General features: G+C 43.8%; 1 protein-coding gene across 2 annotated transcripts in view; it reads left to right on the forward strand.

Annotated features, from left to right (window-relative positions):
- The window catches only part of Alg9 (ALG9 alpha-1,2-mannosyltransferase), a 59,087-nt gene that overhangs the window by 29,239 nt on the left and 11,387 nt on the right, over positions 1-18,461 (forward strand). The window contains exons 13-15 of one of the 2 annotated variants that reach the window (XR_009056997.1): positions 1,417-1,546; positions 7,326-7,456; positions 7,575-7,679. Coding sequence is in view for 1 of the 2 variants with exons in the window: in XM_057767234.1 (XP_057623217.1) it covers positions 1,417-1,546; positions 7,326-7,456 (261 nt within the window). In the remaining variant the exon portion in view is untranslated. The remainder of the gene's footprint in view (positions 1-1,416; positions 1,547-7,325; positions 7,457-7,574; positions 7,680-18,461) is intronic. The other variant, XM_057767234.1, reaches the window with a different exon arrangement.

Genomic DNA, 18,461 nt, shown 5'->3' on the forward strand with positions numbered 1-18,461 from the left:
TTACAGGAATTACTGACTCACTTATCTTCTTAGAGTGCTGCAGAATCTGCATTGTGTGCCTGCCTCTTTTTTCATGAACAGGTGTGTTCTAGGTCATGTGCTTTTCCCTTCTCCTAGTCACAGGTGTGTCCTTAGTCTTGGCTGGTAACTTGTATGTGTGTGTGCTCATACTCTTGCATGTCCTGTGGAGAGGCCAGAGTTGATGCCATGTATCATATTCTACTGCCCTCTGCATTATTTGTTTACTTATTTTTGCTTTTAAGCCATCATCTCACTGTGTAGCCCTGACTAGCCTGGAACTTGCTACATATACCAGGTTGGCCTCTAACTCACAGAGATCCACCTGCTTCTGCCTCTGAGTCCTGGGATTAAAGATGTGTGCCACCGTGCCTACCTCCACTTTATTTCTTGAGACAGGGTCTCTCCCCTTGCTATACCGAGAGCTCAGGGTTTCAACTAGCAAGCCCTTCCTGTGTGTCTCCTCAGTGCTGTGCTGAGATTGCAGGTGTATACTGCCACACCCAGCTTTTATTTGGCTGTTGGCGTTCCAAACGCAGGTCCTCCTGCTTGCATAGCAAGCACATTATCCAGGCCCCTTTTTGAGGGCACATATTTATCATCCTGCAGTTGACACTAAAACACTAACAGTGGTAAAGAGACCCTGGCAAGAAGAATGGATTTAGAAAGGAGGTTTTTTTCCCTTCAACAATAAATTTCCACACTGATTTATAGGAGTAGGGAGAACTATGATCAAGGTGTTCTGACTCCCTTTATACTCTGGTAGATGTGGTAGCGTACAACCCTGGACTTCTGTGTTTTCTTATTTGGTCTGTTTTCAGTGAGAAAGAAGTCTGGCTAAGATGAATAATTAATGTTACTGACTTCACCAGCTCTTCACCTGGTAATGCAGCTGTTTTTTTGTTTTTGTTTTTTTTTGTTTGTTTGTTTGTTTGTTACATAATGAAGATTTTTGTCATAAACTTGTCTTTTAAATGTTGACCTAGGCCTTTGCCTTTAGTATGAGGATTATTCAGACCAAAATAGTATTCTCCTAGTGTTAGTGCATTTGCCATCTTTTTCTGTACACCTGGTGAGTTGGCTTTAATTTTTCAATTTGTGTGGGAGGTAGTAACATGTTGACACTCCTTCTTCTGTGGTTGACTGTCAGGTTGGAAGTTTCGAAGCTGAGACTTGAGTAAAAGGATGGGGAAACCTTTAGTTGTAAATTTCTTGATGATTTCAGACCAACTTGCGACCTCTGCCTCAGCTCCCTGGTGAAGTTTTAGCAGAAATCGTGTTTTGTTCGAGTGAAATGTCTTCCTCGTGATCTGGGGTGAAGGGTTGTTTGTTTCAAGTCTATTTAGCAACATGATCACTTTGTGTTTTTCTCATTCTTCTCATCTGTGTTTCTGACAGCTGGCAACTTCAGTTCATTCCATCAGAGTTCAGAGGTCAGCTACCAAAGCCTTTTGCAGAGGGACCACTGGCCACTCAGATTGTTCCTGCTCACATGAATGACCAGAACCGAGAGGAGCCTTCCAGATATGTAAGGGCTGCCAATCTTCCCTTGCTGCTGCCTAGAGGAAAGGCCACTTTAGCTCTCTAGGCGGGTTGCACTGGAGCACTGACCAAATGGGTGTCTCAGAATATGATTTCTTGAGAGTGAGAGATGAAATAACACATGCGTGGAAGGAGTGAATGGGATAATTTCTTTCCAAATCTTGTTTAATTTTTATGTAAAGCATATAATTCAGTTAATTTACAAAGTTTTGAAGGGGCTGGAGATTTTCTGAGAGAACCTTGAGCTGTCCTTTTGTGTCCCCTGAAACTCACATCATTCCTTGGTCTCCTGAAATACTTGGTGGGGAGCTTCTATGTGATCAGGTTACCTTTGACCTGGCTTTTGCTGTGCTCTGCTTTTGCTAGCACAGCACTCAGAAAGGCTGTTTCAGAGTAAGTCCCATGGAGCAATCCCTGTCAGTGTTATGATCTTCTACCTACTTGCCTTCAAGTCATGTGAATTTTATTCAGCTCTTTTGAGAGATAACAGTTTTGACGTTTGATACTGGTAGAATTCTGGTTAAAAAAGTTGAGCGCTTGGCTGGGCGGTGGTGGCGCACGCCTTTAATCCCAGCTAGGCAGAGGCAGGCGGATCTCTGGGAGTTCGAGGCCAGCCTGGTCTATAAGAGCTAGTTCCAGGACAGGCACCAAAGCTACAGAGAAACCCTGTCTCGAAAAACAAACAAAACAAAACAAAACAAAACAAAAAAAAGTTGAGAGCTGAGCTTCGAGATGGCTCAGTGGTAAAGGCATTTGTTGTTTCTGACTTCTACAACGTGGCGCCTGTGGGTGTTTGTGAACCCCTTGATAAGCACATAAAAATATGTGTGTGTTATTTTAAAATATCACGTGATGAATAAATATAATGATAGAATAAAGTTCATAGATAGTAAAAGGCCCTTTGGGTAAATGGCTGGAAAGCGCTATTTTTTGGCAACCTATTATTAGGTTAAATAATAGGTTCAATAAAATTCAATAAATTTAATTTAGGCTCTCTTGTGTCATATACTCAATATATAGTGTGATGAGACTTGGAGTTGCCTTCTGAAGCTGTGAGGATCTCTCTTGTGTGAGCATCCTGATGTATGCAGTAGTGGGAATCAAACCCGGGGTCTGCTGTGTGTTAGGCCTGTACTCTGCCATGGAGCTACATCCCCAGCAGCCTGTCATTTGTCATTTAGCATAGTGTCTGGCATTGAGGCATATCTCACAAATGCTCTTCATCTGATGAAGGATCCCTTACAGAAATTATAATCTGCCCAGATCTTTCACCATTCTTACTATTACTAACCTCAACCAAGTTTTGATTTCAGTTTGTCCATGGTTGTTGTCTTTTCCTTATCAGTGTCTTTGTGTTGGTGACCATGCCTGGAATACTAGTCTACCACCTCATGCTATCCGAATTCTCTTCAGATGGGAGTGACCATGTTCACCGTGTGTAGCAGGCTCTCTGTTAGTGCATGAGAGATGTGTCTGCAGTCATCGAGTTCTTGGCCTTCCTTCTGTTGCCTACATATGTCTGATTTGTTTCTTAATGTCCGTCCTGTTCCTCCTGGATTCCCCACAGTGCATAGGATAGATAGGCTTGTCAAGCCAGTCACAGCCTGCTGGTGATATCTAGTGATTACACTAGTATCACCCTGCTAGTCTCTCTCTTTTTTAATTTTTGGGACATCCTTCCCATTTTAGTACAGTGATAGTTCATTTGTGTTTTAATAAATAAAGCTTGCCTGAATATCAGAGAGCAAAACTAGCCACACTAGTCAGCCATACAGGCCAGGCAGTGGTGGCACACGCCTTTATTCCCAGCAGCCACACTCGTTAGCCATAGAGGCCCAGCAGTAGTGGTGCACACTTTTAATTCCAACACTAGAGAGGAATATGAAAAGGGAGAAAACAGGAGCTCAGGGTCTTAGTCTCAGTCTGCGGTTTGCTGGAGAGCAGTTTAGTCTGAGGTTTGGTGGATTGCCCGTTTGATCTGAGCGTTGGTAGAAGTGAGAACTCTCTAGTGGCTTGGCTGCTTTGCTTTTCTGATCTTCACCTTGAACCCCAGTATCTGTTTTTATTATTTGTGCTACATTTTAGGACTTGGGAGGTTTGGCTCAAGCTGATGGGTTGACATTAGGGGATGTCACTGAGAATAAGAGGTTGGGCTACTCTTTCCTTGTCCTCATACAACATTCTAGTGGAGATAAATACACTTGGTATAACTGTTGCCATTTCAGAAGTTACCTCTGCTCAGTCTTTATGCTTCTCACGGCCTTTCTGTAGGCTTGGGGTTTGTTTTCTAGTGTGTACATACCTTCCTCTCAAATCGTCTCTTTAATTCTCATGTCTTTTTCATCTCTTCCTTCTTTCCTCCTTCGCTTTTTAAGGGGTATTGGATGGGAGTCTCTTAAAACAGGACCTCAGGCGATAGCCCAGTGTGGCGTCAAACTCTTGATCCTCCTGCCTCAGCCCCGAACTGAAATACAAGCATATGTTATCTTATCTGGGTCCTCTGCAAGAGCAAGTACTGTTAACTACTGAGCCATCTCACCAGCTCTCAGATGATTGATGTTGATACCATTTAGTGGATGCTTCTGGTCCAGTCAGGGACAGTCAGTGGCTGCACCCCTTCCATTTTATGTGCTGAGTTTATTGGCTTGGCAGTAGACACCAGACCGAGTTGAAAGTGGGGTGGTTGGTGCTGGGCCGCTGTGGCTTCAGGTTCTCCTTTTGCAGAGGTGGTCAAATATTCCTCTATGATTTGAGCTGTTAGTGTAGTTGCTCCTAGTTGGTAAGTTCTGTTCAGACATGTCATTGATCCTCATTGCAACTCTTAAAGGTTAGTGACAATATGTTCATTTTACAGACAAAGAAATTATATAAAGACCTTAAATGACTACGATTCACACATAATTGGTGTTAGAGCCTAGACCTGAATGAAACTAAGCCCGCTGTGTTAAGTTCCTTTTCTAATAACTTTATCTGTCCTTGAATGAAGAACCTTGCTTCTGGAGGCCTTTGTCATGGCTTTTAGTTTTCAGCAACTGTTTGCCAAAGGATAAGGCAGAGGTTAAAGTCTTTTTTTTTTTTTTTTTTTGGTTTTTCGAGACAGGGTTTCTCTGTGGTTTTGGAGCCTGTCCTGGAACTAGCTCTTGTAGACCAGGCTGGTCTCGAACTCACAGAGATCCGCCTGCCTCTGCCTCCCAAGTGCTGGGATTAAAGGTGTGCGCCACCACCGCCCGGCCATAAGTTTATTTATTTCTTTTCTTTTTTTTTTTTTTTTTTTTGGTTTTTCGAGACAGGGTTTCTCTGTGGCTTTGGAGCCTGTCCTGGAACTAGCTCTTGTAGACCAGGCTGGTCTCGAACTCACAGAGATCCGCCTGCCTCTGCCTCCCGAGTGCTGGGATTAAAGGCGTGCGCCACCACCGCCCGGCTAAAGTCTTACAGAATGTATTGCTATCTCAATATGGCTCTGCCCTGGTGGCTCTCTAAGGCCTTTACTTAGAATTTCCCTAGGGACGATTTGGCGAGTAGAGCCTAGGCTGACTGCTAAATTAGTTACTACCTCCAGTTACAGTAGACTGTACCCAGCCAAACCTCCATAATTAGACCTGTGCTGTGCCTAACTAGGAAAGGTCAGGCTGAGGTGAGGGATTGTAACTGTGTGAACTGGACCCCCTGTGGGAAGGAGTACAAGCATAAGACCGTCAGGCCCTCTGCCTCTTGCTGGTTCTCCTTAGAAGCATGGCGTTGGAAAGCCTTTAAAAAATTGCGTCATGTTCTTACAGTCGCCCAGGAGCTGCAGAGTGGGTGTGCAGACAGAAAAAAGGCTACTTCCTGAAGTGTTTATGCAGAGGACCATTTTTAGAGAGTTATGTGGAATGGAATTGGGTCTGACGTCAATTCTCAGTGTACTTTCTCTTCCCTGGAGGAATAGCCCATATGGAAAGACAGATGTGAGACTGAAGTCTTCTTTACATATAAATAAAACTGAGAGGGAATGAGAACAGTGCTGGGAGGTGAAGTTGGAAGAGAACAGCTTGCCTGCAAGTCATTGAAAACCAGGTTGCACTTATGTGCACTGGGAAAAATCTTTCCTTGGGTATAACCTAAATATATAAAATGTCGGCATGCAGCTAATTGTTTTAAGAGAAAATACCTGTGGAGCCACTTCAAAAAGACAAAAGTAGACTATCCCAGACCCCTCTGGGTCCTGGTGCTTCCCGTGATCAGGTCTACACCATCTCGAGTAGTCTGCTGGCTTTACAGTAATAGTTTCCTTGATTTTGTCTTTATTTTAAATTTTCTTCCCATTTCCTTATATGTGAGCATGAGTTGCTTGTGCGGAGGTCAGAGGACAACTTGTGAGAGGCAGTTCTCTCCTAACATTTGGCTCCCGGGATTAGACTCAGATCCTCAGCCCAAATTTAAACATTCTTGAACTTGTTTTATGGTTCAGGTATTTCTGTTAGATATATTTTAGGTTGAGTTATATGAAATTATCATTTTTATTTCAGACACTGAATATTAATGATTTCATATATTGATCTTATACCTGGGTGTATTATTATTATACCTGGGGATATTAAGATGGTTTCCTATGCTTCTAAGATCATAGGAAATACAGATGTTCAGTTTTGGTAGATGTACCAAACGATTTTCTGAAAAATTTTGTACCAACTTAATGTATAATTGTTGCTTTATATTATGGCCAACATTTTTATGTTAATTTTTTTCTAGACAAGGTTTCTCTGTGTAGCTTTCTCTGGCTGTCCTGGAACTCGCTCTGTAGTCCAGGCAGGCTGTCTTTGAACACAGAGATCTACCTGCCTCTGCCTCCTGAGTACAGGGATTAAAGGTATGTGCCACCACTGCCTGGCTTCTATGGTAATTTATTTCATGGTGATTTAACTTTACATTTTCTGCTTACTAGTGAGATTGAGCATTTTTCATTTGTTTCATATAGAGATTTTTGAAATACCTATTAAAGGAGCTTGCCCATTTCTTGTTGGGTGATTTATTTCACTGAGATGCTCCTGATCTTGCGGTATTGTTATAAGGTGCAGGTCCGTCTCTGACTCCATCAGGTGTGTCCTTTAGACCTCTAGAATAAGATAGATGAAGGGAGCAGTAGTGAACATAAGTTTGCTTTTCTTCTTTTTGGTTTTTTGAGACAGGGTTTCTCTGTAGCTTTGGAGCCTGGGTCCTGGAACTAGCTCTGTAGACCAGGCTGGCCTTGAACTCACAGAGATCCACCTGCCTCTGCCTCCCAAGTGCTGGGATTAAAGGCGTGCGCCACCACTGCCCAGCTAAGACTGCTTTTCTAGAGTTAGGCTGTACACCCAAGTTGGCTATTTAAGTGTCTGTGGGCCTGGAGCGACTTAAAAACATAGACTGACTGCAGACCACTCCAGCTGCCTACATGCTTGTCTGTCCCCCAGCAGCCTCAGGGTAGCCCATGCTATTAGCCGAGGTAGCGTGGGTGTTTGTTCCTCTAAGCCATGTGGGAATTCTTAGGATTATAATTGGGTGTCTACTCTGCAACAGTCTTCATAATTACTGATGAAGCCGGGCGGTGGTGGCGCACGCCTTTAATCCCAGCACTTGGGAGGCAGAGGCAGGCGGATCTCTGGGAGTTCGAGGCCAGCCTCGTCTACAAGAGCTAGTTCCAGGACAGGCTCCAAAGCTACAGAGAAACCCTGTCTCGAAAAACCAAAAAAAAGAAATAATAATAATAATAATAATTACTGATGAAGAGCTCACTTTTTCCGTTTCAGATTGACATCAGCAAATGCCATTACTTAGTGGACTTGGATACCATGAGAGAAACACCCTGGGAGCCAAACTATTCGTCCAACAAAGAAGAGTGGATCAGCCTGGCCCATAGACCATTCCTGGATGCATCTAGGTATGTGACTTCAATTGTGACAGATGTCCTAATCAGTGGTAAAGATGAATGCTGGAGTTGAGCGAATCCAGTCCTTGGCTGTCTTGAGTAATTCTTATTTCCTTTTTATTTGGTACAGTTTTGTCCATGTGTACTGAGAAATTTAAGAGTACTCTCTTCTTGAGACCTCGGAATGCAAAGTACATTCTATTATTATCGTAATGAAAGGTCCTGAGTAGTACAGGTAGGTCTATGTGGAAACTCAATAAGGTTTTGATTAGTTTTGGTAACTGACTTTAACTGACTTAACTGAACTTTCTGACATTGCTAACAAGATTAACTGTACTTTGAGGAGCTTGATGTCCATAACTATCAGAATCAAAGCTCTGCAAGTACTGGTAGGACTTCTATTTTGGTTGTTTGAAACAGGGTCTCACTCTGTAGCTCAGGACTGGCCTGGAACTCATTTAGATAGACAAGGCTAGTCTTGAACTTGGTGGTGATCCTCTTGCCTCAGCCTCCATTGGCTAGACTGCAAGTATGCCTCGCCACACCTGGCAGATCTAGTGAAGGTTTTAAAAGAAAGACCCAGGAGCCGGGCGGTGGTGGCGCACGCCTTTAATCCCAGCACTCGGGAGGCAGAGGCAGGTGGATCTCTGTGAGTTCGAGACCAGCCTGGTCTACAAGAGATAGTTCCAGGACAGGCTCCAAAACCACAGAGAAACCCTGTCTCGAAAAACCAAAAAAAAAAAAAAAAAAAAAAAGAAAGACCCAGGACTTGGCTGGCTCTTCAGAAAGGCCTGGGAATTAGGGGCAAAAAGAGTGATGGGAAGCATGAATTGGAGTGTGAGGGTGTTTGTAAACTTACTGTTTGAGGGTGAAAGAGGGAGACAGCCAATAAACATAAGAGGAAATAGTCAAGAGACAGAGGCAGGCGAATCTCTGAGTTTGAGGCCAATTTGATCTACAGAGCAAGTTCCAGGACAACCAGGACTGTTACACAGAGAAACCCTGTCTTGAAAAACAAAACAAAACAAATCACAAACAAACAAAACCAAGAAAAAAAAGGAGGAACTAGATTTATATATAAAGGTCCTTTAGAGGAAGAGATCCTATTGAATGTGTTTGTAACTATGGAGGCCAGAAGTGGCTGGTCAGTCCAAGAAGATAGAAGCCTCAGAACAAATTGGCTTCCATTCATGCTAGTGTAACCAGTTACCTGAGGCTGAGTGACTAAACCAGCAGACACTTTATTCTGCATAGTCTTGGAGGCTGGAAGTTTAAGGCCAGTGTGCCAGCAGTTAGATTCTGGTGCAGGACCTCCTTCTACCTAACATGAGAAATAGGATGAACTCCATTCTGGAGGGCTCTTCACCATTGCACTGGGGGTCAAATTGGAGCATAGGAAAAACACTTTTTGCAATGGGTCTTATTATGTAGCCTTGGCTGGCTTTAAACTTGCAATCTTTCTGCCTCCAGTTCCCAACTGAGGAATTACAGGTGTGAGTCGTGTAGTCTAGAATAGCAGTTGTAAGTAGAGCTGTTATAGATTGTGGAATGTGTACAAATATATATAATAAAATATCTTAGGGACAGGATCCAGGTCTACTCACAAAATTTATGTTTCATATATTCTTTATACATATGCCTTGTTGGTAAATTTTTTAAAAAGATATTTAATTTTCAATCAGATATGGGGGCGGGGGTGGTGTCCACATAAGCCAGAGGCCTTGGAGCCTCTGAAGCTGGACTTACAGGCAGCTAGAGGTGAGCTACCTGATGTGGGTGCTGGGAATCAAACCTGGGTTCTCTGGAAGAACAGCATTGCTCTTAACTGCCAAGCCGTCTCTCCAGCCCAGTGGTAATTTTACATGATTTTGTTTAAGAAACAATTTAATGGTGTGGCTCTTGGAAAATTTCAAACGATCAGATCAGGGCTACTCAGTTTTCATAAATATCCACTGGCATGTTTTGGACAGGTGAGTTTTCTTCCTCTTTGGGTCAGTATTGAACAATGTGACTGGTGAATTATACGTGTGAGCATGTTTAGCTTTGTAGGAAGCTGCCGCACAGAGAGTGAGGATTTGCCTGCTTGTGGTAGGGACCATAGTATGTATCTTGATGTGGCTTTAGTTTATTTTTCTCTAGTGATATTTGGTGTGGAACATCTTCTTATATGCCTGTTTGTCACCTGTAAGTCTGTTTGGATGAGGTGTTTTTAAAGTCTTTGGGGCCTGCTTGCCTGCCTGTTTTCCTTCCTTCCTTCTCTCCTCCTTCCTTTTTTCCAGCTCTGGGGTTTGAACCTAGGGCCTATGGTTGCTAGACAAGTGCTCTGCCATTGAGCCAACCCTCTAGCTCCCTTGACTTTTTTGTTTGCTAGGTTTCTTTTTTTTGTTTTTTGTTTTTTGTTTTTCTAGGCAAGTTTCTCTGTGTAGCCCTGGCTGTTCTAGAACTCACTTTGTGGACCAGGCTGGCCTTAACTGACAGAGATCTGCCTGCCTCTGCCTCCTGAGTGCTGGGATTAAAGATGTGTTTCACCATTGCCTGGCTCTTTTGACTCATTTTTAATTGAATGTGTCCTGTTAGTCTGTCTTATTGTTCTTCTTGTTCTCTCTTTTTTTAAAAAAAAAAATATTTATTTATTTATTTATTTATTTATTTATTTATTTATTTATTTATTATGTATACAATATTCTGTCTGTGTGTATGCCAGAAGAGGGCACCAGATCTCATTACAGATGGTTGTGAGCCACCATGTGGTTGCTGGGAATTGAACTCAGGACCTTTGGAAGAGCAGGCAATGCTCTTAACCGCTGAGCCATCTCTCCAGCCCTTCTTGTTCTCTTGATAATGTTTTTTTACAAAAAGCAAATATTTCAATTTTAATAAAGTTCATCTTAACAATTATTTTCCCTCCTACCGTGTGAGTCCTGGGGATTGAACATGGGTTTTCAGGCTTGGTATCAAGCACCTGTACCTGCTGAGCCATCTTGCCAGTTCAACGGCCATTTTCTTCTCCAATTATGTATAGATTGTAGCCAACTAGTAAGGCAATTAACCTTTTTTTTTTTTTAAAAAAGAACTTTATTGGAGTATAATTTACATGCCAAATTATACAACCACAATTGTATGCTACCTTGCCAGCCCCAACTCATAATTTTTTTTATTTATAGGTTTGAAATTTTGGCCGTTTGTTATAAGTGGGATCATATAATATGTGTAGTTTGTGTTTGGTTTCCATGATGGTCTATATGAGAAAAGTTACCTGTAGGCTCAAATTTGAACGTTTGGTCCCCAGTTGGTGGTACTGTTTGTGGAGGTTTGGGACCTTCTGAGGTACAGCCTCGCTGGAGGAAGCATGCTGGGGTTGTTGCTTGATGTTTTACTCCTTTGCTCTTTTAGCTTTTTAGGGGGGGCACCACCTAGCTCTCAAATAAATCACATAGAAATTATATTATTAAAATCACTGCTTAGCCAATCAGTTAAGCATATTGCTAGCTAGCTCTTATATCTTAAATTAACCCATTTCTATTATTTTATATTGCTATGAGGCTTGTGGCCTACCGGCAAGGTTCCAACTGATGACTCCATGGCTTCTCACCAACTCCCCTACTCTCTCTAAATATCTCTTTTAGCCTGGCTTTACTCTATTAAGCCATTGGCCGAAAGCAGCTTCTTTATTAACCAATGGCAATAAAACATACTCACAGCATACATCACCTCCCACATCACCACAGTAGGGTCTGACTGCTTTTAGAAGGACTATCAGACTTGGAGAAGATGCATCCAATCTAGTTGGCAGTAACACTTAAAACTGTTTTGTTTTTACTTTACTTCTATAGTGTTTTTCCTACATGTTTGTCTCTAAATCACTCAAGAGCCTGGTGCCCTCCGAGGCCAGAAGAGGGTGTCAGTCCCTGGAACTGGAGTTAAAAATGGTTGTGAGCTGCCATGTGTGTACTGGGGATTGAACCCAGGTCCTCTAGAAAAGCAACCTGTGCTGTTAACTGCTGAACCATCTCTCTAGCCCCAGCCATAAAGAGTGGAGATTTAACATCGAATGGCCAGCTCATACTACATATGTCATGAAACAAGAGGGAATTTTTCTTTCTTCGAACCAGGGCACAATTGCTGCATGTATAGACTATCTTGACAATAGGGCGGATGTAATGCCTCCTCTAAGAGTCCCCTGAGAGGACAGATGGGAGAGAGCTGGAATAAATTAACAGCTCGGTGGGGAGGGTGGAGCTGTGGGAACCTGGTGGGAAAGCCTGTCAGGTTGTTGGCATCATGAACAGTGGGGTCAGTTGGTAGCTTTGGAAACTGTCTTAAGGCCCTGTTCCTGTCTTGCAGCATTCTCCGCCGACAGAGGCTCCTCGTTGGCCCTTCTGTCTCGGTTGTGTTGCTCCCACACATGACTCCTCCCATTTTGGAGCACCATCTACCTGGGTTCTAGGCCTGCATGATTAGAGGGTTGAGACAGTTGGGAAGAACTTAGACAGGCTTTCAAACTCTTGCAGATGTAATTACAGCTGAGGAACCAAGGCAGCTTAAAACAGCAGCTGACAGGGTGGAGTCGAAGGACCTCAGCTGTAGCCTGGTAGGGAGTGCATGATAATATTTGCTGCTTTGTTCTTTCAGTGCCCAGTACAGGGCCCTGAACTTGGGCTAATCTAGAGAATTTCTGTAGACTGCATGACCTTTTATTATCTTCCAAGAAGTGAATCCAGCAACTCTGAGGCCTGAAACTATCCCACCTGTATACATATATCCCTTTGGGTCGTGTGTAGGAGGGTGGTCCGGCTGATGGAAGCCAGTGTAGATGGAACTATTTATTTCTGTAAACTAAGGTTACTGGAGTTAGTGTTGTGAAGGTAGGGCAGTTGGAAGCTATGGCCTAGTTACCACAGTGTAACATCACCCATTCTTAAAGCTGTAAAAGAAAAGCACTGCTGGCTCGCCTAGCTCTTTCTTCCTCAGGATGTCTTTTGCATTGGCCGTCAGACAATAACTGAGACTGGAGGCATCCCAGAGGCTTTCTCATTCACACACCTGGCAGCTGAGACTAGCATTTGCCCACATCCCAGCTGAGGCTGTCACCCAGAATACCTACCTTCCTGTGACTTTTCCATTTCCATTCCAAGAACTCCTTTGCTTTTATGGCCTAGCCTTAGAAGCCAGACAGTGTCACTTCTCCCTCCTTGTGGTGGTAGTGGGAAGCCACAGCCCATGCCCAACGGATGGAGATTAGGATTATTTTATTATGACAGAAATATCAAAGAATCTATGGACATGTTATAAAATCACAGCCTTTAAAATGCCATTCTCCTTCTAAACTTTTCATTCCAAAGGTTTCTTACAAGAATAAAAGGCAGCCCCACGGGCCATTGCCCCTTCATACCCAGGTGGGAAGGAGACCGCACCCATGACAGGATCTGCTGGCCAACGGCTGTTGTGCTTCAGGTCGTGTCTGGTCCTTTGGGAGAATCAGTTCTTTCTCCTGAGCAATAAGTGATGGGCTCTTGCCTTTTCCCTATGTGCTAGTCATGGTGGTGACCTTGCCTCTCTCCTTGACGCCAAGGATGCTGGGAAACAGGAAGAGCAGAGTTGGTGTGCTCTTCCACTCCTTTATCAGCTTACTGCTCTCACAGTCTGATTCTCTGTCAGCTTTTGACTGCTGCCTCTCCTTCCTCTCCATCATCCTTATCCACCTGCCTCATCCTTTCCCAGACACTTTCAAGACCTTCATGGACATAGCAGCTACTCTAGGCCAGATTTGGCTTCAGAAGACATTACATGTTGCCTGATATCTTATTCCGTTCCTCAATCATTGAAATCTGGCCTTTAGGAAGAGTAAAAAGAACCTTTTTATCCCTTGTGAGTTCAGAGAGCCCTGCTTTCTGTTGTTGTGGAGTGAGTTCTCTGGAAAAACCATTTCCACATCTCCTCACTGCTAGTGCTAGTGGCTCAGTTTGAAGAGACACAGTGCTTCGGGACAGCCTTGCTTTAAGCTAGTAGACCGAGCAACCGGCATCATCAGTCTTTGTTCTCCCTCCTTTATGACTCTCAACACATTGTGGGGCCTTAACGATACTATTTGGTGGGGTTTACATTCTTTTAAAAAAGGTTTATTTGTAATTTTTATTTCACATGTGAATGCCTGCATATATGTATGTGCCCCATGAGTTAGGGTGGCTGTGAGCCATCTGATATGGATGCTCCCCAAGGGCAGCAAGTGCTCTTAACTGCTGCGCCATCTCTTTAGCTCTGGATTTGTACAGCAGTGGAAAGGAAGGGGGTGAGATAAGGATCTTGTCAGAAGCTTGCACTTAATGAAATAAAAGTTGTTGAGACAAAGTACACTCATTGTTTATTTCAGACCTTTAAAGCTTGCCAGAGCCTTTTTCTTGACATGGCTTCCGTTGTTATTCTGCCACATGGATGAAGTCCAGACAAGGGTAGAGACTAACAGCACCATTGTGTGCTCTTCCCACCAGAGTGGTACTACCTCCATCTCTCAATAGCTCCCAGATGGGGAAGACTGGTGAAGACACTTCCCCCCAACCCTTGGGGCTGAAGGTCACAAGTGTCCAGTTGCCTAATAGCAAGTCTTTCTCAACTCTGCTGTTCTGAATCGTGGCTAAAGGTGACTGGTGCAGAGGCTGTGATGTTATGCCAGATGTTGTACGCATCAGCGGCATGATGCACTGTGTGCCCATGTCATAGTGCTGTGCTTTAGCAGACTTTCTGATCATGCCGCATCATGGGTCTTTGTAAGTTACTGTAACCACATGGCCTGGACCTTAAGTCCACCCATACCATGTAAATTCCTGCGTTGCTCTACCCTGCCTCATGACTTTAGGACTAAAATGTTTGCGGGGGAAGATGAACCTTAGATGCTAGGGAAGCAGATTAGGTATCTGATTTGAGGGCGGCATGCTCTTTGATTTGCAGAATCGTGTTTCCTGTGGTACAGTCTAAAAGCTGCAGGTGCAGCCTTGCAGCAAGTGCAGCATGTTAACCGTTATTCCCGTGTGCACTCTCAGGGCAGAGACGTGAGTCATCTCTGCAATATTACTGACTGCAGAGCAGTGACCCTCACCCATGTCCTGCTCGAGGCTACATTAATAAACACTCTTGTTTTGCCCAACACCAGCCTTTTGAACATTAGAACTGCTCAGAGGGTTGGGTTGGTTGATTATGACTGAATCTTAAAGGAGCTCCGATTATCTGTCTCTTATTATTCTCTCATCCATTCATCCTGATGACGGTTTCCCTTCCCTTCACTCCTCCCATCCCCCACCTCCATCCCCAGATCCACTCCTCCATTTCCCTTCAGAAAAGAGCAGGCTTCCCAGGGATATCAACTTAACATGACTTAACAAGTTACAGTAAGACTATGCCAAATCCCGTTTCAGTAGTAGGCAAAAACATCATAGATACCCCCAATATTAGGAGTCCCACAAGAGCACCAAGTTACATGACTATAACATATACACAACACATTATATACATATATAACATATGTATAACCTAGTACAGACCCATACAGGCTCTGTGACTGTTGCTTCAATCTCTCAGAGTCTCTTTAGAACTGAAGGTACTTTGAAGGGCCAATTCTGCACTGACAGATACAGAACCAAGCTCATGGAGACTCATGAACTCTAGACCGACAACTGTGGAGCCTCCATGGGCCCAAACTAGGCCTTCCATATATATGGGCGACAGTGGTAAAGCTTGGACTATCTGAGGGGCCTCTGGCAGTAGACTAGGATCTATCCCTGGTACACGAGCTAGCTTGTTGGAGCCCATCCCTATGGTGGGATACCATGCTTAGCTTTAATGCAGTGGGGACGGCTGGTCCTGCCTCAACTTAATGTGCCAGACTTTGCTGGCTCCCTTGCCCACTGGGAGGAATGGATGGGAAGTGAGCTGGGGTGGGAGGTAGAACTGTAAGATCTCACTGAAATGTGCACTGCATGGAAGAGAAGGAGCAAAAAGCAGCTCTGGAAAGTGCCCAGTGGGGCTGAACCGGCAAGGCTAAACGTGATTTTAATGTTTGGATGAAGGTGGATGAATGACTGGATAAATGAGGGGCAGGTGGGTGGACAGATAGTTAAAAATAGGAGGGAAACCAGAGTACCAGAAGGTTTTCTTTTAAAGCTGACAAATTGACCCAGGATTTCCGTTTGCGCCTGTGCCTGGTGATGTCAGGGACTAGCTGACTGTCTTCCGTTGATGCCAGCAAATGTAGATTTAAGTCTCCACAGCAGAATGCTCCCAAGCCCCAGTAAATGGGCTGGTCATTGAAACAACGTATTCTGAGCCGTCAGCTAACCGCGCTGCTCAGGCACTTGCTGTGTCCAAGTCTGTTCCATGCCTGAATTGCTTAAGAGGCTTTCCTCCTGGGGCCGAGTGTCTGGGTTTCTGTGATGGGCACATGTATCTTGTGTCTCCCCAGTTGCGTGCCCATGTTCTTTCAGGTCACACCGGTGGCGTTTCATTTCATTACAGGCCTTGTGATATTGGCTTTGATAGGTTTTTCTCTTGTCCTAGCTTGTGATGAAGCATGTTCCCACAGAAGTGAGTGTGTACAGACTCAGTTTTCCAGTGCTTAGCTTCTTCTGTTATATAAATCTAAATTCCTTTTTTTCAGAAACAATAAAGTATAACAAGTCTTTCTGATCTTCCTTAACTGTTAGAGCTGCTACAGCTACTAATGGTTAAGAAACAAATATAGTCAGGGATTCCTTCCTTTTGACGTCAAAGCAAAAGAAAGGAGGAAGAGGTGTAGAGCAGCAGTTATGTCAGATGAGAGGACTCCAGCTAATTTGTTGTAAAAACCAGCATCAGACAACCGGAGACTTCCTCCCGCCCCAGCTCAGAGGTGAGCATGCATCCTCTGCTGCCAGCTTCTGCCTCACCTCTGCCAGCACTTGGCTGGTGGCTCTGTGTCAGAGATCACAGCAGAGTGAAGGAGAGGAGCCCTGTGTTCTCAGAGGACCCTCTCTGACTCTCTGGCTTTCTCCTTGTGCTGGTCCCCCACTTTTACACAGTTTTGTGCTCAGCCTTCCCTAAAAAAGGGGCCTTGCTTGAATGCCGTGTTTAGAATTCAATGCTAGTTTTCCAGGGGCTCTGTACAGGGCAGAATTGGGGTTTCTCTTGGTTCACTTCACGTTAGTTCTTGACAGGATGATTATCCCAAACCACAGCTTCTTGAACATTGGGAGTAGGAATTGCCTGTTACCCATCTCTGTATTCCTGCATTTATTTAAGCTGGCACCTGATAGTGCTTGGTGATGTGTGACCTCATTTTTATAATGTCATTTGCCTACTTCCTTTATCTATTTGTCTATCCTCCACCTACCTATCCATCCTTCCAGTATGTATTCTGTTCATCATACAGTAGTACCAGGCATGTATTATAGGTAAGACATACCTTGGTGCATGAATCTGTATAAGGGGGTAAAGGCACACTCAACAAGTTAACAAGTAAGTACATACAGATTGTGAAGAATATAAGGACTGACTGAACACTGAGCCAGAGGAAGTAGAAGGGTCACCAGAGTTCTCCGACGACCACGCAGCCTCCAGCCAGGTGACTATGAGATGGAAAGATGTGTACTGAGTGCATCTTCCATTTCACCCAGTTCTCAGAGTTTGACTTCTTTTCTGAATGTATATATTACCACTTTGAACTGTGCATTGGTGCTTTAATAGTAAATGTGTTATGTTATGGTTACGTCATCATATTCAGATATGTTGTAAAATATTATCTTGAGATGTGTTACATTTGTTTAATGATACAAATAGGTGTTGCATTCTTTTATGTTGTGTTTGCTTAACTCTGTGAAGCTGTGTGTTAATTTGCCTGTCTAAAACACCTGATTGGTCTAATAAAGAGCTGAATGGCCATAGCGAGGCAGGAGAAAGGATAGGCGGGTTGGCAGGCAGAGAGAATAAATAGGAGAAATCTGGGAGAAAAAGGAAGAGCAAGAGGGATCAAGGAGAGGATGCTAGGGGCCAGCCTCCAAGCCAGGCAGCCAGCCACCAAGCCAGCCACCAAGACAGCCAGGCAGCCACAGAGGAAGAGTGAAAGTAAGACATACAGAAATAAGAAAAGAAAGCCAGATGGCAGTGGTGGCGCACGCCTTTAATTCCAGCACTTGGGGGGCAGAGGCAGTTGGATCTCTGTGAGTTTGAGGCCAGCCTGGTCTACAGAGCTAGTTCCAGGACAGGCACCAAAGCTACACAGAGAAACCATGTCTTGAAAAACCACCACCACCACCAAAAAAAAAAAAAAAGGCCAGGCATTTATAAGTAAGAATAAGACCCCGTGGAAGCTGGGTTGTGGGCTCCCCAAAAGAGCCAAAGAGTAAAAGAACAGCAGGTACGAATGAGTTCAACTAGACCATTAGCCCACTGAGAAAAGACTGTGTCTATGTGGCAAGCATGTAAATCTTCTTACATGTTGGCATATTGGTTGTTTTTATTTTTTTTTTTTTAGCTTTTTAAGAATTTGAGGTTTTCCAAGTGGAACATGGTGGTGCACACCTTTAATCTCAGGCCAAGGCAGGTAGATCTGAGTTCCAGGCCAGCCAGGACTGCACAGTGAGACACTCTTTAAAAATGAAAATGTATCAGGGCAGTGGTGGCGCACACCTTTCGGTGTCCCCACGATGCAGAGACAGGTGGATTTCTGTGAGTTTGAGGCCAGCCTGGTCTACAAAGCAAATTCTTGGACAGCTGGGGCTACATAAAGAAACTCCATCTCAAAAAATAAAAGCAAAACAAAACGAAAAAGTAATTTTTTCTCTAAATTTGAGACAAATTTTTCCATTCCTTTTAAGTGTTATAAGTAACATATTTTGCCTTTTTATCTGTTTGAAATTTTCTGGTATAGTAATCAGAAGACAAAGTAAATTACTTGTGAAGGAAAAAAGTAAACGAGTCATTGTAATAACAGCCCCTGTATACCGTGATGCACAGTTTGTTTTAACTGATTCTACACGTCCACATGGCTGTG

The sequence above is a fragment of the Chionomys nivalis genome, chromosome 4 (genome assembly GCF_950005125.1).
Source record: "Chionomys nivalis chromosome 4, mChiNiv1.1, whole genome shotgun sequence".
In the NCBI taxonomy this organism is placed as follows: domain Eukaryota; kingdom Metazoa; phylum Chordata; class Mammalia; order Rodentia; family Cricetidae; genus Chionomys; species Chionomys nivalis.